General features: G+C 43.2%; 1 protein-coding gene across 5 annotated transcripts in view; it reads left to right on the top strand.

Moving 5' to 3' along the window:
* LOC130281964 (rap1 GTPase-activating protein 1-like) overlaps positions 1-27,490 on the top strand; it is a 147,459-nt gene that overhangs the window by 85,481 nt on the left and 34,488 nt on the right. For 4 of the 5 annotated variants that reach the window (XM_056529765.1, XM_056529764.1, XM_056529766.1 and 1 more), the window contains exons 2-8: positions 2,929-3,016; positions 6,844-6,879; positions 15,942-15,989; positions 22,815-22,850; positions 22,965-23,147; positions 24,366-24,463; positions 25,101-25,179. In XM_056529765.1, coding sequence (XP_056385740.1) covers positions 2,963-3,016; positions 6,844-6,879; positions 15,942-15,989; positions 22,815-22,850; positions 22,965-23,147; positions 24,366-24,463; positions 25,101-25,179 — 534 coding nt within the window. In that variant the 5' untranslated portion in view covers positions 2,929-2,962. Of the gene's footprint in view, positions 1-2,928; positions 3,017-6,843; positions 6,880-7,958; positions 8,021-15,941; positions 15,990-22,814; positions 22,851-22,964; positions 23,148-24,365; positions 24,464-25,100; positions 25,180-27,490 lie in introns of those variants that run through there. The other variant, XM_056529767.1, reaches the window with a different exon arrangement.

Raw genomic sequence — 27,490 nt, 5'->3', positions numbered from 1 at the left:
TATAGGGGTCAGAAGATGATAATTTTAAACGTATAAATTTTCCTGCATGTAGTGATGATTTTTTCCTGAAGTCCGACAAAATCAAACCTATATAAGTAGGGGATCATTTTAATCGTATGGACCTACAGAATAAAGATCAGGTGTCATTTTTACCGAAATATGCACTGCGTAGAAACGGAAGCCCCCAAAATTACAAAAGGAAATTTTTTCTTCAATTTTGTCGCACAATAAATGTTTTCTGTTTCGACGTGGATTTCCAAAGGAATATTGTGTATAGCTTTTGCAGTGAAGTGAATATTATATACTGCAGGGTGTACTTATGGTGTACTTATGGTGTACTTATGGTGTACTTATGGTGTACTTATTGATCACTCTGGATTAGCAGTTATCCATATGGATGTGGTGTTTTTGATAGGGATCGACCGATTATCGGTATGGCCGATATTATCGGCCGATAATCACGATTTTGGGGATTATCGGTATCGGCAATTACCTTGCCGATAAGCCGATAATGCCCCGCCCCCCGCACCGCCCCCACCACGACCGCCCCCTGACCCGCCGCACCGCGACCGCCCCCCAACCCACGGCACCGCGACCGCCCCCCCCGACCCACCGCACCGCGTCGCACCCCCTACCATAGTGCTGGGCGGTATACCGGTATGGATTTTTGCCCATACCGCTATACCGGTCGGGCCCCTCCCCCACCCTCCGAGTCAATAAAAAAAAATGTTACTTATCCGTAATGGGGGTGGTCCGGGCCATCCATCCTTCCTGTAGTGTCCGGGGGCATTCCGGGTGAAGAGTGAACCGGTCCGGGCTGTCCTTCTTCTCCCACGGTCTTCTTCTCCACTCTGGGCAGGCTCCGGCCTAGTATGCTGCATAGACGCCGCTACGCCGTAACGTCAGGTGCGTCACTGCGCACGGGCGTCACTGCACAGCGCCGTCTATGCAGCATACTAGGCTGGAGCCCGCCCGGAGTGGAGAAGATGACCACCGGAGAAGAAGAACAGCCCGGACCGGTTCCCCCTCCACCCGGAACGCCCCCGGACAGTACAGGAACGATGGATGGATGGCCCAGACCACCCTGACAGGTAGGGGCAGAGAAGCGGGTGGTGGCGGCGGCCTATGGCCCCGCAAAAGCCACTGCAGTGCATTGATTTAAAGCGCCCGCTTTAAATCAATGCTTTGCAGCGGTGTCGAGGGGGGATAAATAGCCGATAACTTATACCGGAATATCGGTGTAAGTTATCGGTTATCGGCCCTAACCTCCACCGATTATCGGTATCGGCCCTAAAAAACCGATATCGGTCGATCCCTAGTTTTTGACACACATGATACATTGTATTATATAAATTTGCTGTGTGAGCCTTGCATACATATACTGGCAGGTTCACATCACATCTGCAGATGTGAGGTGTGGCTAATATATTTATCTTATTTTGGGAATCACGTATTTAATTTTTGTGGTGTATTTTAATGCATATCAATTAAAAGTGAGTTTTTAGGCACTCGCCCCCCCCCCCCCCCCCCTTTTATATTCTATATAAGTTGCTGGCAATCTATATTGACAGGTTTACATATTGCCTATATCTTATTATCTTATATGTAAGTTATAAATTGACAGGATTTGAGGACAAGATATGAGGACAGGATATGAGGAAGGGATATGAGGACAAGATAAGAGGACGGGATATGAGGTCCGGATATGAGGACGAAATATGAGGACGAGATATGAGGAAAAGATATGAGGATGGGATATGAGAACAGGATATGAGGACAGGATGTGAGGACATGATATGAGGATGGCATATGAGGACGGGATATGAGGATGGGATAGGAGGACAAGATATGAGGACGGGATATGAAGACGGGATATGAGGACGAGATATGAGGACGGGATATGAGGTCCGGATATGAGGACGAAATATGAGGACGAGATATAAGGACGGGATATGAGGACGGCATATGAGGACGGCATATGAGGACGGGATATGAGGACGGCATATGAGGACGGGATATGAGGACGGGATATGAGGACGGGACATGAGGACGGGACATGAGGACGAGATATGAGGACGGCATACGAGGACGGCATACGAGGACGGCATACGAGGACGGGATATGAGGACGAGATATGAGGACGGGATATGAGGACATGATATGAGAACGGGATATGAGGACGGGATATGAGGACGGGATATGAGGACGGGATATGAGGACGGGACATGAGGACGGGATATGAGGACGGCATACGAGGACGGCATACGAGGACGGGATATGAGGACGAGATATGAGGACGGGATATGAGGACAGGATATGAGGACAGGATATGAGGACTGGATATGAGGACTGGATATGAGGACGGGACATGAGGACGGAATATGAGGTCGGGATATGTGGACGGGATATGAGTTTAGGATACGAGGATAGGATGTGAGGACAGGATATGAAAATTAGAGCGTCATTGTTGCTTTTCCTATGAAGACCGGGGATATGAGGACGTGATATGAAGTTGGGATATGAGGTTGAGATATAAGCTCAGAATATAAGGATGGGATATAAGGTCAGGATATTAGGCAGGGATATGAGGTCAGTTTATAAAGGGTCAGGATATGAGGATGAGATATGAGTTCAGGATATGAGGACAGCATATAAGTTTAAGATATGAGGATGGGATATGAGAACGAGATATGAGAACGAGATATGAGGACAGGAAATTAGTTTAAGATATGAGGACAGGATACGAGTACAGGATATGAGGACAAGATATGAGGACGAGATATGAGGACGAATATGAGTTTAGGATATAAATGAGAGCATCATTCTTGCTTTTCCTCCCCCACAAGGTTTAAGTAGGAAGATCGGGTACTCGGCTAGTTTTTGATAAATGATGAATCTGTTTTTTGTCTTTTGTCATTGTTTTTTCAGAAAGTCAGAAGAACCTGACGCGTGCGGTCCAGATATGTCCAGCAGACATCTAGAAGAGATGTCTCATCCCCCCACCTCCCGCAACAAGGTCTGAGGGTCTTTTTATTTATTTATCATTGACGGTATGTACAGTATTGTGTAGACTGTTGTGGTAGCGATATTGTGAGGTAAACAATGGTTGTCTATTCAATGCAGAAGACCAGAGTCGATATGGGAAGAGTAGATTGTGGGGCCTAAAATATAAGTTGGGCAAAAAATATACAATGACGTCCGGTTCCATATTTAAAGGGGTACTCCGGTGGAAAACGTTTTTTTTTTTTTTTTTATCAACTGGTGCCAGAAAGTTAAACAGATTTGTAAATTACTTCTATTAAAACGTCTTAATCCTTCCAGTACTTATTAGCTGCAGAATACTACAGAGAAAGTTGTTTTCTTTTGGAACACAAAACATCATGAGCACAGAGCTCTCTGCTGACATCATGACCACAGTGCTCTCTGCTGACATCTCTGTCCATTTAAGGAACTGTCCAGAGTAGGAGAAAATTCCCATAGAAAACATATGCTGCTCTGGACAGTTCCTAAAATGGACAGAGATGTCAGCAGAGAGCACTGTGGTCATGATGTCAGCAGAGAGCTCTGTGTTCCAAAAAGAAAGAATTTCCTCTGTAGTATTCAGCAGGTAATAAGTACTGGAAGGATTAAGATTTTTTTTTATATAAGTAATTTACAAATCTGCTTAACTTTCTGGCACCAGTCGATTTAAAACAAAACAAAAAAGTTTTCCACAGGAGTACCCCTTTAAAGCTGGTGTTATGGCTCATTGTACCCTGTTTTCTACCACCTTATACTGACTTTACACTAAATACAGTAAATCCTCATAATAGTCAGGTGGACAGCTATTAGTCAGTGGACTCCAAACTATAAACCTTCGGATGTTGCAAAACTACAACTCTCAGCATGCCCGGACAGCCAACGGCTGTCCGGGCATGCTGGGATTTGTAGTTTTGCAACATCCAGAGCTTCACTGTTTAAAAACCACAGGTCTATGGCTTGGTTCCAGCATTTACTTGCTACGTATGTCAGTGGTCTTCAAACTGAGGACCTCCAGATGTTGCAAAACTACAACTCTCAGCATGCCCGGACAGCCAACGACCGTTGCTCTAGGTTCCTCTATTTTCCAACAGCAATGAGTGAATCAATGACCGGATGTGTAGTGTGGCAAAAGAGCGAACTGACATTGCGTTTCATCTTAAAGGGGTACTCCGGTGGAAAACTTTTTTTTTTTTTTTTTAAATCAACTGGTGCCAGAAAGTTAAACAGATTTGGAAATCACTTCCATTAAAAAAAAATCTTAATCCTTCCAGTACTTATTAGCTGCTGAATACTACAGGGGAAATTCTTTTCTTTTTGGAACACAGTGTTCTCTGCTGACATCTCTGTCCATTTTAGGAACTGTCCAGAGCAGCATATGTTTGCTATGTGGATTTTCTCCTACTCTGGACAGTTCCTAAAATGGACAGAGGTGTCAGCAGAGAGCACTGTGCTCGTGATTCAGAAGAGAGCTCTATGTTCCAAAAAGAAATGAATTTCCTCTGTAGTATTCAGCAGCTAATAAGTACTGGAAGGATTAAGATTTTTTAATAGAAGTAATTTACAAATCTGTTTAACTTTCTGGCACCAGTTGATTTAAAATTTTTTTTTTTTTAATTCCACCAGAGTACCCCTTTAATAAAAGAGAGACCCGACGGAGTGTTTGTTTTAATCATTCAAAACTAATTTTCTGTTCGCTCTTTATATTGTAATAAACCAGCAGTCACTTTTAAGCACATGGGGAATGTTTCTGACTATCTATGTATCTGATAAGTAGCCAAACCATCAGGTTGTGGTCACAGGTTGTATTTTTGCTCTTGGAGAAGCTTTGGCATCCGGAGTATGTACATTTCCTTTCCCGTAACATTCCAAAGTAGAATATGTTATTTAGGCGCCATCTGGTGGTATGATATGGTTACTGTACTTTTCTTAAAGGGGTTATCCAGGAAAAAACTTTTTTATATATATATATCAACTGGCTCCAGAAAGTTAAACAGATTTGTAAATTACTTCTATTAAAAAATCTTAATCCTTTCAGTACTTATGAGCTTCTGAAGTTAAGGTTGTTCTTTTCTGTCTAAGTGCTCTCTGATGACACGTGTCTCGGGAAACGCCCAGTTTAGAAGAGGTTTGCTATGGGGATTTGCTTCTAAACTGGGCGGTTCCCGAGACACGTGTCATCAGAGAGGACTTAGACAGAAAAGAACAACCTTAACTTCAGAAGCTAATAACTATTGGAAGGATTAAGATTTTTTAATAGAAGTAATTTACAAATCTGTTTAACTTTCTGGAGCCACTTGATATATACAAGAAAGGTTTTTCCTGGATAACCCCTTTAAAGGCGTACTTTGGTGGAAAACTTTTTTTTTTTTTAAATCAACTGGTGTCAGAAAGTTAAACAGATTTGTAAATAATGTCTATTAAAAAAAATCTTAATCCTTCCAGTACTTATTAGCTGCTCAATACAACAGAGGAAATTCATTTCTTTTTGGAACACAAAACATCACGAGCACAGTGCTCTCTGCTGACATCTCTGTCCATTTTAAGAACTGTCCAGAGTAGGAGAAAATCCACTTAGCAAACATATGCTGCTCTGGACAGTTCCTAAAATGGACAGAGATGTCAGCAGAGAGCAATGTGCTTGTGATGTTAGCAGAGAGCTCTGTGTTCCAAAAATAAAATAATCTCCTTTGTAGTATTCAGCAGCTAATAAGTACTTGAAGGATTGAGATTTTTTTAATAGAAGTATTTACAAATCTGTTTAACTTTCTGGCACCAATGGATTAAAAAACAATAATAATTAAGTTTTCCACCGGAGTACCCCTTTAAGCATTTATGCAGAAAAGATTATCAGCTCACCCGAGTAGGCTCCTCTGTGTCCCGGGTTTTGCTAGGCCGCACTCAGCAGACATATAGACAGAAGAACTGTCCAGCGCAGAGTATGTTCAACGCTTGTGTCATTTATTTAAAGGGGTTATACAGGAAAAAAACTTTATACACACATATATATATATATATATATATATATATATATATATATATATATATATCAACTGGCTCCAGAAAGTTAAACAGATTTGTAAATTACTTCTATTAAAAAATCTTAATCCTTTCAGTACTTATGAGCTGCTGAAGTTGAGTTGTTTTTTTCTGTCTAAGTGCTCTCTGATGACACCTGTCTTGGGAACTGTCCAGAGTAGAAGCAAATCCCCATAGCAAACCTCTTCTACTCTGTGCAGTTCCCGATACAAGCAGAGGTGTCAGCAGAGAGATCATGAGAGGTACTCTGTAACAAACTGATTTGCAAATTACTTCTATTAAAAATCTTAATCCTTCCAGTGTTGTATACTACAGAGGAAGTTCTTTTCTTTTTAAATTTCCTTTCTCTCTGACCACAGTGCTCTCTGCTGACACCTCTGTCCATTTTAGGAACTGTCCAGAGCAGGAGAGGTTTGCTATGGGGATTTGTTCCTGCTCTGGACAGTTCCTGACATGGACAGAGGTGTCAGCAGAGAGCACTGTGGACAGACAGAAAGGAAATTCTAAAAGAAAAGAACTTCCTGTGAACCATACAGCAGCTGATAAGTAGTGGAAGGATTAAGATTTTTAAATAGGAGTCATTTTCAAATCTCTTTAACCTTCTGGCACCAGTTGATTTAAAAAAAAAAAAAAATTCCACTGGAGTACCCCTTTAAGACTGTTTGCAACGTTGCAGCATTATTTTATTATATTTTTGGTTTTAACTCCATTGGAGGAATAAAAAAACAATCGAGTTATCATATTGAGAATTATTTACCACCTATTACCCTCTCTACCTTTTCACAGCCTTCCGACTTGTTTGAAATGATTGAGAAAATGCAGGTAAGAAACATTTCGGAGAACAATTCGCCTGGTGGTGACTTCTAGCAAATGTGTCTGTAAATCTCCTGTATATAAATGGCCACATAGAAGAAGGGGGCGGCCATTTTATAGCTAAGCATCTACTTGCATCATCGGAATTGGAATTTTGTCTAAATGGTGCTGTTCCAGTAAATTCGATTCGTCACGAACTTCTCAGCTCGGCGGTTGCTGACTTTTCCTGCATAAATTAGTTCCGGTGCTCCGGTGGGCTGGAAAAGGTGGATACAGTCCTAGGAGACTCTTTCCTAGGACTGTATCCACCTTTTCCAGCCCACCGGAGCACCAGAACTAATTTATGCAGGAAAAGTCAGCAACTGCCGAGCTGAGAAGTTCGTGACGAATCGAATTTACTGTAAGTTCGCTCATCTCTACTCGTGACGTCACGGTCATGACCCGCTCGTGACATCATGCCCCGCTCGTGACGTCACAACCACGCCCCCTCAATGCAAGTCTACGGGAGGGGGCGTGACATCCGTCACGCCCACTCCCATAGACTTTCATTGAGGGGGCGTGGCCGTGAAGTCACGAGCCCAACATGGCCTTGATGTCACGAAACCTCCGGCGCTGCATCCGACGCTCTAAACAAATGCCGGGTGCAGCAGGGAGATCGAGGGGGTCCCCAGCCCAGGCGGGGCCTCCATGAACAGACATCTTATCCCCTATCCTTTGGAAAGGGGATAAGATGTCTAGGAGAGGAATACCCCTTTAAGAAACCCCTCCTGGGGATAATAATACTGAAGACTGTAGATGGCATCTTTGCAGTGGGACCAGAACTTGAAGTAGAAACAGCAACTCTTTAGCACATAACTTGTGGCCTATGGGGGGAGATTTATCAAAACCGGTCTATAGAAAGAGTTGCTGAGTTGCCCATAGCAACCAATCAGATCGCTGCTTACATTTTGCAGAGGTCTTGTTAAAAATGAAAGAAGCGATCTGATTGGTTGCTATGGGCAACTGCGCATCTTATGCTCTGGACAGGTTTTGATAAATCTCCCACTATATGTAGAAGGTATGCCTGACGTTAGCAATACCTAGACCCACCAGATTTTGGTCTCCTCAGGATTAGCAGAGCTGAGGGACAACACATGTGGCTTCAGCAGAGGTGAAGCCCTAAAATGACTAGAACTGGTTGAGGTTCTCCTCTACCCATAGAAAATGGAAGGTAGACTTGTGACTGGTTCCTGCATCTGTTGTCTAAAAGTGACTAAACACTTATTTAGTTGTACAGTGAAATGTAAAATATGAGAACAGCATAAACCCCCGCACACTGTAAACTTCAGTGTATACATAAAATGTCTTTCAAATACAGAAAATACGGTTACCTAGGCCTCCGGCACCCGAAATACATATGTTACATCATCTCAGCCACCCTACTACTCCAATAGGTAGCAGCTGGAACAGCATGTGCTGGGCCACCACACCAACTATATGCCATCACTTCCCAAAGTGGAAAAAAAAAAACTTTTAAAAGGGGTACTCCAGTGGAAAACTATTTTTATTTTATTTTATTTTAAATCAACTGGTGCCAGAAAGTTAAAAAGATCTGTAAATCACTTCTATATAAAAAATCCTTCCAGTACTTATCAGCTGCTGTATGCTCCACAGGAAGTTCTTTTCTTTTTGAATTCCTTTTTCTGTCTGACCACAGTGCTCTCCTGACACCTCTGTCCTGTCCAGAGCATGAGCAAATCCCCATAGCAAACCTCTCCTGCTCTGGACAGTCCCTGACATGGACAGAGGTGTCAGTAGAAAGCACGGTGGTCAGACTGGAAAGAACTACACAACTTCCTCTGTAGTATACAGCAGCTGATAAGTACTGGAAGGATTAAGATTTTTAAATAGAAGTAATTTACAAATCTGTTTACTTTTCCGGCACCAGTTGATTAAAAAATAAATAAATTCCACCGGATGAACCCCTTTAAGGCTATATTCAATAACAGTTCTTTCTTCCGAGGCCGGAGTTTCTGGCACCTCAATTCTGCAGTTTGCAGTGACATCCCATTAAAGGGGTAGTCCAGTGGTGAAAAACTTATCCCCTATCCTAAGGATAGGGGATAAGTTTGAGATCGCGGGGGGTCTGACCGCTGGGGCCCCCTGCGATCTCTCTGTACGGGGCCCCGGCTCTCCGGCCAGACAGCGGGTGTCGACCTCTGCACAAAGCGGCGGCCGACACGCCCCCTCAATACATCTCAATGGCAGAGCCGGAGATTGCCGAAGGCAGCGCTTCGGCTCTGCCATAGAGCTGTATTGAGGGGGCATGTCGGCCGCCGCTTTGTGCGGAGGTCGACACGCCCCCTTCCCGCGGGCTGTCGGGGCTCCGTACAGGAGATCACAGGGGGCCCCAGCAGTCGGACCCCACGCGATCTGCAACTTATCCCCTATCCTTAAGATAGGGGATAAGTTGTTCACCACTGAGTCACCACTGGACTACTCCTTTAAAAACAATGAGACTCTACTGCAATGGAATTTTCTATGAAATGTGGCTGTGTGAAGGCCTTACTCAGCCCCGCCTCCTTGACACTTGGCTGAGAAATAAGTTTGGAAAACTGTGTGGTAAGTTTACTCTTATAAAATTACAGCTATCCAATAGTGTCTGCAGCTCTTACCAACAAATCATCCAGCTCGGTCAGTTTCCATAAATTACATAATGAACTCTGAATAATATATCTTTTTTGCTATTATAAGCCTCTGACCTATGTTGTTACGTGTTTGGCCTTAATTGCTTCCCGCTCGGTGTGACGCCAAAATTCTCCCCACAGGAAATACAGGGAAATGTCATTAACTAATAAAGTAAACACAATTATTGATATAGAATGTATATTAATTATGAATGTGAGAGGGCGAGCGCTGCCCTTCAGGAGAAAGTGACCTACATTATAAATATCATCATATGGGGGGGTAATCTCCACAGTGTGTGACACATACAACCCATCGATTCTTAAAGAGACCGTGTCACACAATTATTGGTCTAGAATACGGTATATACGGTATTATGAATGTGAGAGAGCGAGCGCTGCCCTTCAGGAGAAAGTGACCTACAATATAAATTTACAGGTATGTTTTACAGCAGCCACATAGACCATTGTATAGTAGAGTATTGTGGGCATGCTCTGTGACTTGTGCAGAGGACATTGTGAAGAGAACATTGCCTATTGTGAATGACCAATCCTATCCTATCTTTCGGGTGTCGCTTTTCACTGTGATTCTGCCTGTGATGATAATATGGAGGAGACTGCTGAAAAAAAGTTTTCTCGACAGATAAGGAAGACTCAGCTTAGTTTTAGACCTGGTGGCCAAATTGGAAACTGCAAGATTTCTGGATTATTTTATATAGATAGGGAAACAGAAAATAAGAAAAAAAGCATCACCAAAAATTGTTCTAAAAATATTTTTATCATAAAAACTTTATGCAACCTTTAAAGGGGTACTCCTAACCTAGACATCTTATCCCCTATTCAAAAGATAGGAGATAAGATGTCTGATCACGGGGGTCCCACCACTCACTCCCGCGATCTCCCTGAGGTGACATCACGGTCACACCCCCTCTTGACATCACATCATGCCCCCTAAATGCGAGTCTATGGGAGGGGGCGTGGTGGCCACCAGGCCCCCTCCCATAGACTTGCATTGAGAGGGAGGGCGTGACATCACAAGGGGGCGTGGCCGTAACGTCACAAGCCTCCAGCGCCGCATCGTTAGTCATCCGGCAAGGAGCAAAGTTTGCTCCGTGCGCCAGATGACTGGGGTGCCGCAGCAGAGATCACGGGGGGGGATCCCAGAGCGGGACCCCCACAATCAGACATCTTATCCCCTATTCTTTGGATAGTGGATAAGATGTCTAGAGGCGGAGTACCCCTTTAAGGACATTGAGCATATATGTAGGCCCTGCGCCTGCTCCCGAGCTGAGAGCACTTTATACCTGGTGGGTCCCGGTTTCTAGGACCAATACCTAAGGCTGGCCATCGCAGATCGGGCTGCATTAATTTAATTAAATGTACTGCCAGTTAGCTCAGGGGAGCTGATTGGGACAATCGCTGCAAAATCACGAGGTCCCCATCAGATTAGAGGACGGGCGGAGGTCACTTACCAGCACTGGACACAGCCTCAGCAACCTGTACTAATGCCTGTACTAATGGAGCGCCGATATCACTGATTAATGCTGTGCTATGGCATATCATTGTTCAGTGTACGCAATTCAAATATTGAAGGCAATAGTCTCCTATGGGAACTAAAAAAACACACACAAAAAAAAAGGTAATAAATGTGAATAAGCCCCTTCCCTAATAAAAGTTGGAATCCCCTCCCGCCCCCTTTCAATTTTTCTAATAAAATAATATATATATATATATATATATATATATAAAAAAAAAAACATATCTGATATCACCCTGAGCATAAATGTCTATTAACTATTACAATATAATGTTAACAAAACCGCTCAAGAAATGGCCTAAATGTGATAAAATACCAAAAGTCCAGAATTGCTGTTTTTTGATCACTTCACATAGCAGAAAAAAAATGTATTAAAATATATACATATATATATATATATATATATATATATATATATATGTATATATAGAGATAGATAGGTAGATAGATATAGAAAAAAAAAGAGTTATATGTGTCAGAAAAGGATGATTTTTTTAAATAATATTTTTATTAAATATAAAATTTGACATACCGTATTTTTCGCCGTATAAGACGCACTTTTTCTTCCCCAAAACTGGGGGGGAAAAGTCGGTGCGTCTTATACGGCAAATACACATTAAAACCCTGTCCTATCGCGACGGTCCCTGCGGCCATCAACGGCCGGGACCCGCAGCTAATACAGGACATCACCGATCGCGGTGATGCCCTGTATTAACCCTTCAGATGCGGCGATCAAAGCGGACCGCCACGTCTGAAGGGAAAGTGACACTAACCCGGCTGCTCAGTCGGTCTGTTCTGGACCGCCGCGGTGAAATCACGGCGTCCCGAACAGCTTACAGGACTCGGGAGGGACCTTACCTGCCTCCTCGGTGTCTGCTCCGTGCCGGGATCCCCTGCATGGCCGGCGCTCTCCTTCGTCGTCATCACGCCGTCACGCACGCCGTCCCGTCATCCAATAGGAGCGGCGTGCTTAGCGACGTGATGGCGGTGACGGAGAGCGAGGATACCCGGCAGCATAGACGTTCCGGAGCGATGGGGACGTGGCGACAGTGATGGAGGGCGACATCCAGGGCAGCGGTGACGGGTCCGGAGCGGTGGAGACACGTGAGTACTACCTCCTATACCAGTGGTCTTCAACCTGCAGACCTCCTGATGTTGCAAAACTACAACTCCTGGCATGCCCGGACAGCCAACGGCTGTCCGGGCTTGCTGGGAGTTGTAGTTTTGCAACATCTGGAGGTCCGCCGGTTGAAGGTTCAGAATCTTTTTTTTCTAGATTTTCACCCTTTAAAATTGGGTGCGTCTTATATGCCAGAGCGTCTTATATGGCGAAAAATACGGTACACATAATTTTCACAACAATTATAAATCATAATTATATATATTTTAACCCACTACCTCCCTTCCGCTTGGCCCGGAAAAAAAAAAAAACGGAAACTAAATTATTTCCTTTCTTTTTTGCTTTTTCTCTTTTTTTTTCTCTCTTTCTGTTTATTTATTCAGGTTTAAGAGGATGATTTTAAGCATAATAATTTTCGGACAAATAGTTATCATTTTTTAAAAGTAATAAAATTAAATAAAACCTATATAAAAAGGGTATTGTAGTCGTATAGACCTACAGAATAAAGATAGTGAGGGGGATATTCAAAGAATTTAGCCCCAAATTTTTTGCTTTAGCTGCCCCACATTTGCTTAAAATGCGTCAAACACTATTAGTGCCACATATTCAGATAGTTAGCACCTGATTTAGCACCCTATTAGTCAATTTTTTTTAAAGGGGTGTGATTAGGGAGTGGTTAGGCTTTTTTGTGCTATTAGCACCTTATTTTCAAAGATTAGCACCACTTTCTGACGCACAAAGTGTCGCAGCTAATACCAAGTATACCTGGTGTTAAATGATTTGCTTTTTGTGCTATTTGCCCCAAATTTTCAAAAGCCCAAACACACTTTTGAAAATAAGGCACAGTTAACACTCTTTGTGGTGCAAAATAAAGAGCCCTAATAGCACAAGTCTTTGAATATTTTTAGGAGCCCATGCAAATAATTAAAGGGGTGCTCCACCCCTAGACATCTTATCCCCTATCCAAAGGATAGAGGATAAAATGTCTGATCGCGGGGGTCCCACAGCTGGGAACCCCGCGATCTCTGTGCAGCACCCAGAGTTCATTTAGAACAAAATGTTCTGAACACTGGGGCAGCGGATTACCCCTTTAAAGGGGTACTCTGCCCCTAGACATCTTATCCCCTATTCAAAGGATAGGGGATGAGATGTCAGATCGCTGGGGTCCCGCTGCTGGGGACCCCGGGAATCGCCACTGCGGCACCCCGCTATCATTACTGCGCAGAGCGAGATCGCTCTGCACGTAATGATGGGCAATACAGGGGCCGGAGCATCATTACATCACGGCTCCGCCCCTTGTGATGTCAAGGCCCGCCCCCGTCAATACAAGTCTATAGGAGGGGGCGTGTCGGTCGTCACGCCCCCTCCCATAGACTTGCATTAAGGGGACGAGCCGTGATGTCATGAGGGGTGGAGCCATGACGTCACGCTGCTCCGGCCCCTGTATCGCCCGTCATTACGCACAGAGCGAACTCGCTCCCAGCAGCGGGACCGCGGCGATCTAACATCTTATCCCCTATCCTTTGGATAGGGGATAAGATGCCAGGGGTGGAGTACCCCTTTAAGTACCATCCCTGACTGACTTTTCAGGACTTTTTAAGTACTTTATAACTTAATTTTTAGAATATTCTTTCTGCTCTCACAATGTCCCTTAAAAAAAGTGCCCAAGTTTTTTCGAAGTTGTTCATTAGGTTATTGTTGAAGTTCCTTTCCCCTTCCGATATCGTAACCGGATTTCTGACTGTCAAAAAGGGATCTTGTTTTGACTAATTCTTTAATATCTAAGAGATCTAATCTAATATCCATGTCACAGTCAGTAATGGGTTTAAATTTGGGATATACTGATACCATTTGGAAGGTAATCCCCTGCATTAGGTAGAAGCCCCAGTAAGAAGGTAAGGAATCCCCCTATTAGGTCGAAGCTCCTGGAAGATAGATAGGTAGGGAATCTCCTGTTAGATTGAAGCACCCAGGAGTTAGGTAGTCAGGTAGATTGGAAACCTCCTTTTAGATAGACCCCCCCCCCCCCCCTTAAAGCGTTACTAGTAAGAAAATTAAAAAATAGGCTTAAATCAGTGTAGTAATGTGCCCTAAGACCTGTATGCATAATAATATGCATGCGTTAATATGTAAAATACCTTTTGATGTATGTTTTCCGGTGCTTAGTCTTTCTTAGTCTTTTGCATTTCTCTCAGGGTTGTTTCCCCTGGAGCATGATCAGCTCCTCTCCTCCCCCCTCCCCTGCCCTCTCCCCTGTCATGAGTTCTGCACAATCATTTTTACATTTGCAAAACATACTGTCTAAATGCATGCTCTATATAACTGTAATGCAGCTATGCATGCTCTATATAACTCTAATGCAGCCATGTGAAACTATATGATGCAAGGACAGAAGACAAAACCTGCATTTTTTCCCAAAAATAATATTTTTACATTTTTACAGCTTTGTAAGTGCATGCTTTTTATAATCATAAAGCAGCTATATAAACCTATATGGTGCAAATACATAAGAAAGAAGTTCATAAAATGACCAAAGAGAAACCACTTTGCATATAAATAATAGTTTAGCACCTTGTATTGCTTGTAACTGTACATGAGGATGCTTCTCAAAGACTTCAGCTGGATCTTGTCTCTGTGCTCTGAGGAACAGATAACCGCACCTCTCTCCCCTCACATATTCACATATTTTGGTTCTTTTTTTTTTTTTTTTTTTTTTTTTAAGGATCAAAAAGGCTGAATTTTCTTGGTTCATTGGCAAAATTAAAAAGACAGAGACCCCTAGTGGCCATTTTCTTAAACCCTTTTTGCACATCTTTAACAATCAAATTTTTTAGTGTAGTATATTAGAAAAATCCCTAGGTTTTAAGGAAGTATTGCATGGAAAAAAGTTGTTTCTAACTACAGTAATGGTTTAAAGGAGTACTCCGCTGCTCAGTGTTTGGATCAAACTGTTCCCAACACTGGAGCCAGTGCCAAGAGCTCATGATGTCATAGCCCCGCCCCCATGATGTCACGCCCTGCCCCCTCATTGCGATGTCTATGGGAGTTGACGGGGCTTGACGTCATGAGGGGGGTGTTTGGCTCAAACTGTTCCCAACACTTTAGCCAGTGCCAAGAGCTCGTGATGTCATAGCGCCACCCCTCATGACGTCATGAAAGTCTATGGGAGGGGCGGGGCTTGATGTCACGAGGGGGCTATGATGAGCTCCTGTTTGTTCCAAACGCTGAGCAGCGGAGTAACCCTTTAAGTAGTTTCCCCCAATAAGTCCCCTCCAAATAAAAATGATAAAAATCCCACTCACCTTCCCCTGATGAAGCCTCTGTATCCTCCACTCTGTTAGTGGTGCAGGACCTTCTCCTGCAAGCTGGAGTATTGCAGGACCTACCACGTGATTAAAGAACATCATCGCACGACAGGTCCTGCACCACTCCAGATAATGGAGTGAATGTGAGAGAAATTTTTCTTTTTTTTTAATGGTCTACAGGTATCGGGGCCAGTGTACTTGTACAGATGTCTGGTATCAGCGCCGATATTGGTATTGGTATCGGGGCATCCCATGTTGGAATACTTATGCCAGAGGCAAACATGTCACACGTATGGGCAACCCATAATATGCTCAGGTTATGATCCACTGAAATACATGATCTTTGTTGTTGCAGACCTTGTATTGCACTTTCTTCTTTTATGCAACTTTTGACTGTATTGAACCTGTTTCTGTATAATACTTACCATTCTGTCTGATCCCCTTAGTGCAGCCGCCTGGAGGATCAGCGCTGCGTCCTACCCTCCCCTATAAAGGTCAGTCATCCATACACATGTCCATCCTGGAGACTTAGAAGATGACATTTTAATGTTTTCAAGTTTTATTTACAAAGATCTGAGTTTTATTCAACTAGAAAAAGGTCTTAAAGGGCCAGTTCCCCTGTCCTCCATATGTTCAGCCTCAGTGCGTGGAGCATAGGGAAAGAGGTGGAGCATACAAAAAGAGGTGGGGCATACAAAAAGAGGTGGAGCATACAAAAAGAGGTGGAGCATAGCCTTAAATGTAGATTAATGTCTAGATTTTTATATTTCAGCATTTATTTTAATTCTGTTCATCTATCTCATGCCGTGTTCACACAGATTTTTTCCTGTCGTATCTGTGGCTGTAAATAATGCGACCATTTTCCTAAAAAAGCAAAAGTGTAGAAAAAAAAAGTGTTTTTTTGGGCTGTTTTACAATTGTATTTTGTTATTCTGGTCTATTTCTTATTTAGGGCCACAAATAATGAACATGCTTGTTATTTTAAAGGCCGCTAGGAATTATGGCAGTTTGGTCAGACGATGTGCACACTGAGGGATGTCATTCCTTAGACATTATTTTGAAAAAATCTATCCGTAATTTTAACAAAATTTTATGGCAAAATTTTTATTAAAAAAATAAAGTGTGTGTATATATATATATATATATATATATATATATATATATATATATTGTGGTAAAGTGTATGGGGTCTATATCTCATCTGGTTTCCTCAGCCAGGCACGGTAAAGGAAATCCAGAAGGTCATATGCTGCTTTAGCAGAGCGTAGTCTGCTGGGGCTCTTTTGTTTAAGTTACATGGACTGGATTTCCAGGACTGGAGGACAGGTTGGAGGTGTCAGTGCTCCAGTCCACACCCCTAGTCCACTACGGGTTTTCCCTTCTCCAAGGTGTTCTCAGGTGAGGCTTCCTGTGTTGATTGCTGGGGAGGAAGCCTTAAAGGAGTACTCCATCCCTGGCATCTTATCTCCTATCCAAAGGATAGGGGATAAGATGTTAGATCACCGCGGTCCCGCTGCTGGGGACCCCGGGGATCGCCGCTGCGGCACCGCGCTATCATTACAGCACAGAGCGAGTTCGCTCTGTGCGTAATGACGGGCGATACAGCAGCGTGACGTCATGGCTCCACCCCTCATGACATCACGGCCCGTCCCCTTAATGCAAGTCTATGGCAGGGGGCGTGACGACCGCCACGCCCCCTTCCCATAGACTTGTATTGACGGGGCAGGCCGTGACATCACGAGGGACGGAGCCGTGACGTAACGATGCTCCGGCCCCTGTATTGCCCATCATTACGTGCAGAGCGATCTCGCTCTGCGCAGTAATGATAGCGGGGTGCTCCAGCAGCGATCCCCGGGGTCCCCAGCAGCGGGACCCCGGCGATCTGACATCTTATCCCCTATCCTTTGGATAGGGGATAAGATGTCTAGGGGCGGAGTACCCCTTTAAAAAACAAAGGGGTGTTCGGATTTGGAAACTGGAGGAGAGACTGAGATGAGAAGCAGCCACAGTCAGCACTGCAGCTCAAACCTCCCAGGTCTGAACCTTCCTCTATGGACAAATTGTGAGTTTGTTTGGGGCCAGATAGTGAGGTATCCTGATGTTTAGTTAGATCCGGACAGGCTTAGGTTTTGTTGTTTTGTTTGCATTGTGCTTTGTGCCAAAATCATTTAACCCCTTAAGTACCAAGCCCATTATGACCTTAAAGGGGAACTCTGGGGAATTTTTTTTTTTTTTTTTCAAATCAACTGGTGCAAGAAAGTTAAACAGATTTTTAAATCACTTTTATTTAAAAATCTTAACCCTTCTAGTACTTTTCAGCTGCTGTATACTACAGAGAAATTTGTGAAGTTCTTTCCAGCCTGACAACAGTGCTCTCTGCTGACACCTCTGTCCGTGTCAGGAACTTACAAAGTAATTTACAAATCTGTTTAACTTTCCAGCACCAGATGATTTGAAAACATTTGTTTTCTACTTGTTTCTACCGGAGTTCCCCTTTTTTTTGCACATCTGCCCACTGTTACTTTAACCCCTTAAGGACACATGACGTACTGGAACGTCATGTGTCCACTCCCGATCTATAACGCGGGGCCACGGCGTGGCCCCGCGTCATAGCGGTTCGGGCCCGGCCTCTAACAACGGCCGGGACCCGTGGCTAATAGCGCGCGGCATTGATCGCTGTGCCGCGCGCTATTAACCCTTTAGACGCGGCGTTCAAAGTTGAACGCCGCGTCTAAAGTGAAACCGAAAGCATGCCGGCTAGCTCAGTGGGCTGTTCGGGATAGCCGCGGTGAAATCGCGGCATCCCGAACAGCTGACAGGACAGCGGGAGGGCCCCTACCTGCCTCCTCGCTGTCCGATCGCCGAATGACAGCTCAGTGCCTGAGATCCAGGCATGAGCAGTCATGCGGCAGAATCATCGATCACTGGTTTCTTATGAGAAACCAGTGATCAATGTAAAAGATCAGTGTGTGCAGTGTTATAGGTCCCTATGGGACCTATAACACTGCAAAAAAAAAGTGCAAAAAAAAAGTGAATAAACATCATTTAACCCCTTCCCTATTAAAAGTTTGAATCACCCCCCTTTTCCCATAAAAGAAAAAACACAGTGTAAATAAAAATAAAAATAAACATAAATGGTATCGCCGCGTGCGGAAATGTCCGAATTATAAAAATATATCGTTAATTAAACCGCACGGTCAATGGCGTGCGCGCAAAAAAATTCCAAAGTCCAAAATAGTGCATTTTTGGTCACTTTTTATATCATGAAAAAATGAATAAAAAGCGATCAATAAGTCCTATCAATGCAAAAATGGTACCGTTAAAAACTTCAGATCACGGCGCAAAAAATGAGCCCTCATACCGCCCCATACACGGAAAAATAAAAAAGTTATAGGGGTCAGAAGATGACAATTTTAAACGTATTAATTTTCCTGCATGTAGTTATGATTTTTTCCAGAAGTCCGACAAAATCAAACCTATATAAGTAGGGTATCATTTTAATCGTATGGACCTACAGAATACATACCAGGTGTCATTTTTACCGAAAAATGTACTACGTAGAAACGGAAGCCCCCAAAAGTTACAAAACAGCGTTTTTTTTTAAATTTTGTTGCACAATGATTTTTTTTCCCGCTTCACCATAGATTTTTGGGCTAAATGACTGACGTCATTACAAAGTAGAATTGGTGGCGCAAAAAATAAGCCATCATATGGATTTTTAGGTGTAAATTTGAAAGAGTTATGATTTTTTAAAGGCAAGGAGCAAAAAACGAAAATGCAAAAACGGAAAAACCTCCGGTCCTTAAGGGGTTAAGCATTAATAACTCTGGGATGCTTTTACTTATGAATTTGATTCCGAGACAGTTTTTTCGTGATATATTCTACTTTAACATAGTAGTAAATTTTCGTTGATACTTGTATCATTTCTTTTTGAAATATTCAAAAATTTCATAAAAAATTAGAAAATTTAGCATTTTTCTAACTGAATCTCTCTGCTTGTACGGAAAATGACATACCAAATAAATTATACATTGATTCACATAAACAATATGTCTACTTTATGTTTGCATCCTAAATTTGACATGTTTTTTCTTTTTGAAGACATCAGAGGGCTTCAAAGTATAGCAGCAATTTTCCAATTTTTCACAACATTTTTAAAATCAGAATTTTTCAGGGAGTTCCAGCTGGAGGTGTGTGGAAAAGTGTGAAGGGAGCAGGGCTCCAGAGTTTTAGCGACAGCAAAAGACTGATCCTGAACCCCAGGGGCCCTCCAGTCCTAGAAAAGACTCTCTGCTAAAGAGGCCAGGGACCCCCCCCCCCCCCCCCCAGTGCTGGAGTAGCCATGAATGGGGACACATAGCCCTATTGCCCTCTTACTCCAGAGCCCATAATGTGTGACGCTAGCCGGCGACAGTCGATATTTGCAGAACCTGCATGTGCAGCCGTTCCAGGGTCAGAGACTGAACCACATGTTTGTATGGTAAAGATAAATGACTGCTCCGTGAAGGCCCTTTTGGACTCGGGTAGCCTGGTATCTTTGGTTCGGGCCAGCCTTGAGGCTAGAGACTGTGTCGAACAAACACATGAGTGCTATGCATCCACGGAGATATTGTAGCTTACCCTGTGTTAAGTTGATTACGCCATCTGGAACTGTGACCTACGAAGTTGGGGTTGTAAAACGACCTATGTATGCAGTTATATTAGGCTGAGATTTCCCATTGTTCTGGAAGTTGTGGAAAAGGGGTAGTACTTTTGCAGCTGGGAAAGAAACTCCGGCAGAATCTGTACCTCTCCTTGTTTATAATGGGTCATGTGAGACAACCATTGGAAACAATGGTACCAATGAGGGGCATAATGGAAATGTGGGTCCACCTGAAATGTGTAGTGATGACCTTTTCTCCTTACAGGTGTTAGCTGGGGAAGAAGAAGAAACTTCCCTACCTGGCCAACTTGCATAGTTCTTTCATGACCTTTGACATAAAGGGCGTACCCTGGTCAGTAAGCATTTCTATAGGGATCCCTGTATGAGAGAACATGTAAAACAACTCCTTAGAGATACATGTTTCTTAATGGTACTGCCTCTGGGTAGCATAATCCAATATAACCAATATGTATTTGTGTCCCCTAGCAGATTTAACAATGGGCCCCACCAAATCCATGGCAATTCTCTCAAAGGGTTCTTCAATGATTGGAAGTGGCACCAAGGGGCTATGGAAGTGTGGTGTTGGGGCACTTAATTGGCATGTGGGGCATGACTCACAATACCTTTTCACTTCTTCATACACCCCAGGCCAGAAAAACCTTTGGAGGACCCTCGCTTGTGTTTTGACACTCCCCAACCACATGGTTATGAGCTATGTCCAGTACCACGCATCGGTATGGTTTTGGCACCAGAAGCTGTTCCACAATTTCATTGTTAACTTTGAAGGGAATAGAAGCACAGAAAATGCGGGGGTTCTGTCTCCCAAGCGCCACTGTGTAAATAAGTCAGGATGCCAATGGATACACAGGATTCTTTTATTTTATTTGTACGTAAAAGGTACAACTGGACAACGCGTTTCAGTGTGTTCTCACGCCTTCCTCAGGTCCACAACAATAATTTTGTGGTCTCCTGCTCGTGGGTTCCTGTGTATAGGCGGCCATACACAGAAATTCAGCCTATGTAAATTGAACAAAAGAGCCCTAGCAGACTATGCTCTGCTAAAGCAGCATATAACCTTCTGGATTTCCTTTACCGTGCCTGGCTGAGGAAACCAGATGAGATATACACCCCATCCAGCACTTTCCCATACACTTTACCACTTTACTCTGGACTCTAAATCACAGACTTTTAAAGGGGTATTCCGCCCCTGGCATCTTATCCCCTATCCAAAGGATAGGGGATAAGATGTTAGATTGCCGCGGTCCCGCTGCTGGGGACCCGGGGATCCCCGCTGCGGCACCCCGCCATCATTACTGCACAGAGCGAGTTCGCTCTGTGCGTAATGACGGGCGATACAGGGGCCGGAGCAGTGTGACGTCATGGCTTCGCCCCTCATGACATCACGGCCCGTCACCTTAATGCAAGTCTATGGCAGGGGGCATGACGACCGCCATGCCCCCTTCCCATAGACTTGTATTGACGGGGACGGGCCGTGATGTCACGAGGGGCGGAGCCGTGACGTAACGATGCTCTGGCCCCTGTATTGCCCGTCATTACGTGCAGAGCGATCTCGCTCTGCGCAGTAATGATAGCGGGGTGCTGCAGCAGTGATCCCCGGGGGCCCCAGCAGCGGGACCCTGGTGATCTGACATCTTATCCCCTATCCTTTGGATAGGGGATAAGATGTCTAGGGGCGTAATACCCCTTTAATGCTCCAACTATGAACCTACCAAAAAATAAGATGTGAACTTAAAAACACTGAAACTATGTTCTCATGTTGTAATAATTGTAAATTAGTCTCCTAAAACATCTGTTTTAAAAGAGGCCAAACAACCTCTTTAAAGGGGAACTCTGGTACAGAACTTCTTATCCCCTATCCACAGAATAGGGAACAGGTGTCTGATCGGAGGGGGTTCTACCACTGGGACCTCTCCGCGATCTCCTGTCCAGCACACAGGCTCCCTCCATGTACGAAGTGCGCTCTGCTCCATGGCCGGATTACTGCCCACCACCTCATGAAACGGTGGCCGACACACCCCTCCATGTATCTCTATGAGAGAGCTGGAGATACACGAGCCGTGTATGAGGGGTGTTTCGGCTACCTCTCCGTGCGGTGGCGGACAGTGGAGCGGAGCTCACTTCATGCATGGAGATAGCTGGGGTGCAAGACAGGAGATCGCAGAGGGGTGGTTCTGGGGGCTCCCTGCGGTTGGACCCCCTGCCATTATATTAACCATACCAGAGTTCCCCTTTAGGTATGTTTCTTCAATTTTTGATTGGTGAAGGTCCTACTCAGGAGACCCTTATTGATCAGAAGAATTAAAATGTTCATTGATCGTTGTTTGATGAGTAGAATTCTGTCTCCTGGGACCCCACTCAGCATCAGCAGAACAAAAAAAGCTGTGGTGCCCAAGTACAACTGGTCCATTATAGTCACACATCAATGATCTGGCTTGAAATGGTCTTCTCAATGGCTTGACATGAATCATTTAGAAAAGTCACGGTTGGGTCTGATCTGGGATGATGGCCCAGAAGGGCCAACCAGTAACCGCCACCAAGTCAAAAATTGAGAAAGAATAAAAGTTATCATAAATGTTTGGTCAGGATGATGGCTTCTCAAGGGTAACACCAGTTGCTGACAACTAATAAGTGACCTGATATATTTATATCTCCATAGAGGAGAGAGGAGAAAATACATCCTGGAATACAAGAAGTAAGTTCTCCGAAATCATTCACTCCACCTCTCCTTCTACTGACCGGCAGCTCCCGATCTATTCTTCTGTATTCTTGACTATCTCATATTACTTATCTTCGACTTTTCTCATAGGTGATGAGAAGAGGTTACCCATTGCCACTCTTAATTGTGCCCCCGCAAGGTGGGTACTGGATAGAGGGCACCAACCATTCTCTGCCCTCCCCTGAATCGGATCCTCCAGCCCCTTATGACAGATTACGCATCCTCCAATCTGACCCTACAGCACGTTTCTACAGGAAGCACTTCTTGGGAAAGGTATCTAAAGGTGTCATCTGATGAGCTACCAGTAGAATTAGGATGTTTTTGAGAATTCACATGGGTGACATCATTGGTGAGAGTTTGACCAATGGGACTTTCACCAAATCATGGGGCTCTGGTCATAGACTGAGGCCACCACTATGAAGAGCTATGTACTATATCTGGTTTACTAGAAATTATTGTGTCCATATAACAGTAATTGGCCTAGTGTGTGATGGAACCTGTGATGGATTGATATTCTACTAGTCGGACCACCATTGAAGGGTTACTTAGTATCTACTATCAATGTTACATTTTGGAGAACCCAGTTACATTTTTAATACCAGTTTCTGTATACGAAGGCTGTCACAAAGGTCATTTTCCCCAATTTTTTCAGATTTTAGGATGCGATTCTACCAATTTAAAGTTGAGCTTGGGGTGTAGCTAGTTACTATAAGCTACATGTTCCACTTAAATGGGCACTGTCAGATCCAAAAACTTTTAAAATGCTGTTACAGATGAGAATAAAGACCGTTTGTAATAGGGTTGTTTAAATAATCTTGAATATGTAATAAAGAAAACGGCTCCTGAAAATCCCACCACTAGGGGTCTCCATATCTACTGGGAAACTAACCAGTCCGGTGGCAACATCAGGCTTATCCGTGAGTCATGGACAAGAAATGACTTGTGAACAGGGCTGCATGAAAAGACGCACCAATCACCTCCCACCACCGCAAGAAGGGACACGCCCCTTTCCATCACAAACCAATCACCTCCCACTACAAGGGAGGGACATGCTCCCTTCCCTTGAGAGTATTTCTAACACTGTGAGCTAATGAAAAGGAATTTTTATAATAAATATAGGTGACTGAGGCAACATGGATTAGGTACTGAGTAAACATTTTTATTTTTTTTTGTGGGATCTGAGTCTCTTTCGCATTGCTAGGCAGGAATTATTGCAGCTTTAAAAAAAAAAGTTTCAAAAACTGATCTAAAAGTATATAAGGGAATGACTGTATTTCTTTAGTGAAAACATAAAGGAACACCCTGCAGGGATGGAGTATGTTTGAATCCCCCCCCATGTCATGCTTCACCCCTGAATTCCTGTATTACCCCTATCAATATCAGTTTTTCCAGAAGTTCCTTCAGTAGCCTCTTTCCATTTTTTTTTTTGTCCCTAAATCCCAATTTGGATTCCTGAAAGTGAGCATATCTTTATTTTTACCTTATCTCCAGGAGCACTACAACTTCTGTGCACAGGATCCACATCTTGGGGCTGTTATTCTGTCTGCAAAGCTGGAACAGAAAACTGAGAGGCTACGACTAATACTGAGGTAAGAGTCTCAGACCAGAGAGCAGGTTTATTTAGGCTTTGTTCACACTGCTTTCATGACGTTAAGACTTCGACGTTATCAAAGAAGTGCTCTTTTTTTCCCCCTAATTATGCACACTCCACCATCACTAGTCCTACAGCGCCATATGTTTCACTGAGCACAGCTGCATCCATGTGTTTCATTACTGGGAGTCATGTGATCACCAGTCTGACCCACAGAAAATCACAGTGCTTAATGTGCTAGAGGAAGTGGTCAGTTCTGGGTCAGCTGACTTCCTGTGAACTACAGGATGACATCATCTAGATTCTCCTAGCAGTTTCCAGAACCCACCTCTTCAGCGTTATCTGTATACTGCTGCTGCTGCTTTCTCTATAGGATGAGGCTATATAGTAGGTATACACATTCCATCTAGCTCTATCTGTATACTGCTGCTGTTTTCTCCATGGAATCAGGATATATATAGTAGTTATACACTTCCCCTCCAGCTCCATCTGTATACTGCTGCTGCTATCTCTATGGTTCAATATATAGTAGTCAATATACCAGTTATACTGTTATATGTTCAAAGATTGCTATATAAGTGTGTACATTACCTATAAATCTATTGGTGACAATTGTATCTAATTTCTCACCTTAGAACCAAGTCTGGCACCAAACATCAGCTCCTTAGTCTATCCAGCTTCAGTCAGTTCCCAACTGCAGGACAGATGGCGCAGGTGAGGCAATGTTTTTCAGCCATATGAAAGCTCTTTTTTTATGTTGCATTGTCTTAAAGGGGTACTCCGCTGCACGAGCATGGAGTGGGCGGCGAGAGTAGTGACATCACAGCCACGCCCTTCATAACGTTACGCTACACCATGCCTCCTCAATGCAAGTCTATGGGAGGGCACGTGACGTTGCATGAACGCCCTTGTTTTAACATTGTATTTTAATAGATCAGACATTTACGCACGCAACAATATTACATACATGTATAAAAAAAAAATTGTTTACATTTTTTTATTTCAAAAATGGGAAATAGGGGTGATTGAAACTTTTATTAGGAATGGGGCTTATTCACATTTATTAACCTTTTTTAATATTTTATTCACCATTTTTTAGTTTCCATAGGAGACTATTACATGGAATATTTAGATTGCAAACACTAAACACTGTGCCATAGTGATATGGATTTTATCAGTGACCTTGTAACTATCTTACTCCCGGCCAGATCCGTATACAGAATTCCCTATACCGAAGTATAGCAAAGTAAATCAAACGGAGCCATGTCAGTGTCAAATACTTCAAAGTTCTGCATACTCTTCTGAGCTTTATTTCAAACCGTTCAACCTTATATCACCTTTGTAATTAACATAAGTTCCCACCCTCACTAGGGGGACGTTCTTAGTCTTGACAAACCATATGCATACCATATAAGGTATAGTTCTTTGTTACACTTCAGCGGGCCTCAAGTCCTCTTGCGTGCTAGCCAACAATTTCCTCTGTTCGATGGTGGGGGCCAGACAGGAAGGAGCAAAATAGCATGCGGGGGATGGAGGTGCCTAAATTAACATTTTACATATACACATACACACATATATATATTCACATATATACATCCATTACAATCCCCCCTAAAATGATCATTTTACCTTTCCCTAATTTCCACATATGGAGTCAAATGCTATCCCTATGGTTCACTGGTGTTATAGATGGCATTGAAGCTCTGTAATGGTGTATAGGCTTCATCTGTAATTTCAAAGTCCACATTCGTCACCACTGGCATGGTATTCTCAACGGTCATCTCACACATCTTCTTTAGGCAAGGCAAAACACAGCACACAACAAAGCAAGATTATCAGAATTATAAGTATGGTTATTTTACCAGTCCTGTATTGGCTGAAATGTATATGTGCAACAGGTCTCCCCAAACATTTTACATACCCCTCTTTTTCCTCTTTCACCATACATCCTATCTAATGCTATACCATTTTGGAATGTAATAGCGGATGTGGCCCTTAGTTGTTCGGCCTGACCTTTAAGAGCATTTAATAATAAATGTATGAATCTATATTGGTTATAATAGATATAATTAATTTTACTCGTGGAAATCTGGGATATTATTGACTCAACTCCGGCTTTTACTTGACCTATAGCTTTAAACTCATCTGGGACCCCCTTGGGACTCCTATAACATCAATATACACATGGGGGTCAAGGCTCCCAGCAGGGGCTGCACATTTACTTCTAGAGTGTGGTTTGGGTTCCTTTGTAGGTTCAGTAATAGAAATGTGTATGGGCAGACGTGTTGACTAATGTGTATTCTCTAGTTCAATTCCCTTCTAATCGGATTCTAAGCTTCATATCCCCAAGTATCCCATACTTTATGATAGTTACCATTTACTCACCCCACTAGCTAGGCGTATCCTTTCTATAATCTTACACCAAGTATTCCTTTTATTTATAACATTATCACCCACTAAAATGCTTACTTCATCCTGCTATTTGTACATGTTCATTCATCCACTGATTCTCCTCATACAACATCACATCCTAACAATCCATTGTGATAATCTTTCCCTTTGGAACAACCGTGGTTATGTACAGACCTAGATTTAACAGTTATCAGAGAATATATCTTAGATACATCTATACGGGGTCATCATAATTAAGCGTCTCTTTTCTCACTTATTTCCTGACACACACTCATAGGTTTTAAGGTAATCAGTGACATTTACAGAATCTAAACTAGGCACAATTTTATAAAAGGTTCTTAATTGTATTCTTTACTGTATCTACGGTTAGGGATCAGTACAGTCAGACAAGGGCATACTTATATTGACCCACCTTAGGCAGTTAGATGAAGTCTACTCATAGTCTGAAACAGGTAAGATGATTATGGAGCGTTTTGGTCAGGTACCTTTTTGGTTTTAGATGTAAATAATGAAGTCTGTACAAACCTTCTTTCTGCATTGTTGAATCCTGAGGCAACCCAATGTACGGACATTACTATACATATAGCTCCCTTCTGCTTAGTGTATGGGGTCA

Source organism: Hyla sarda, chromosome 7 (genome assembly GCF_029499605.1).
Source record: "Hyla sarda isolate aHylSar1 chromosome 7, aHylSar1.hap1, whole genome shotgun sequence".
Lineage (NCBI taxonomy): Eukaryota > Metazoa > Chordata > Amphibia > Anura > Hylidae > Hyla > Hyla sarda.
This window is presented reverse-complemented; position numbering and strand designations above follow the sequence as displayed.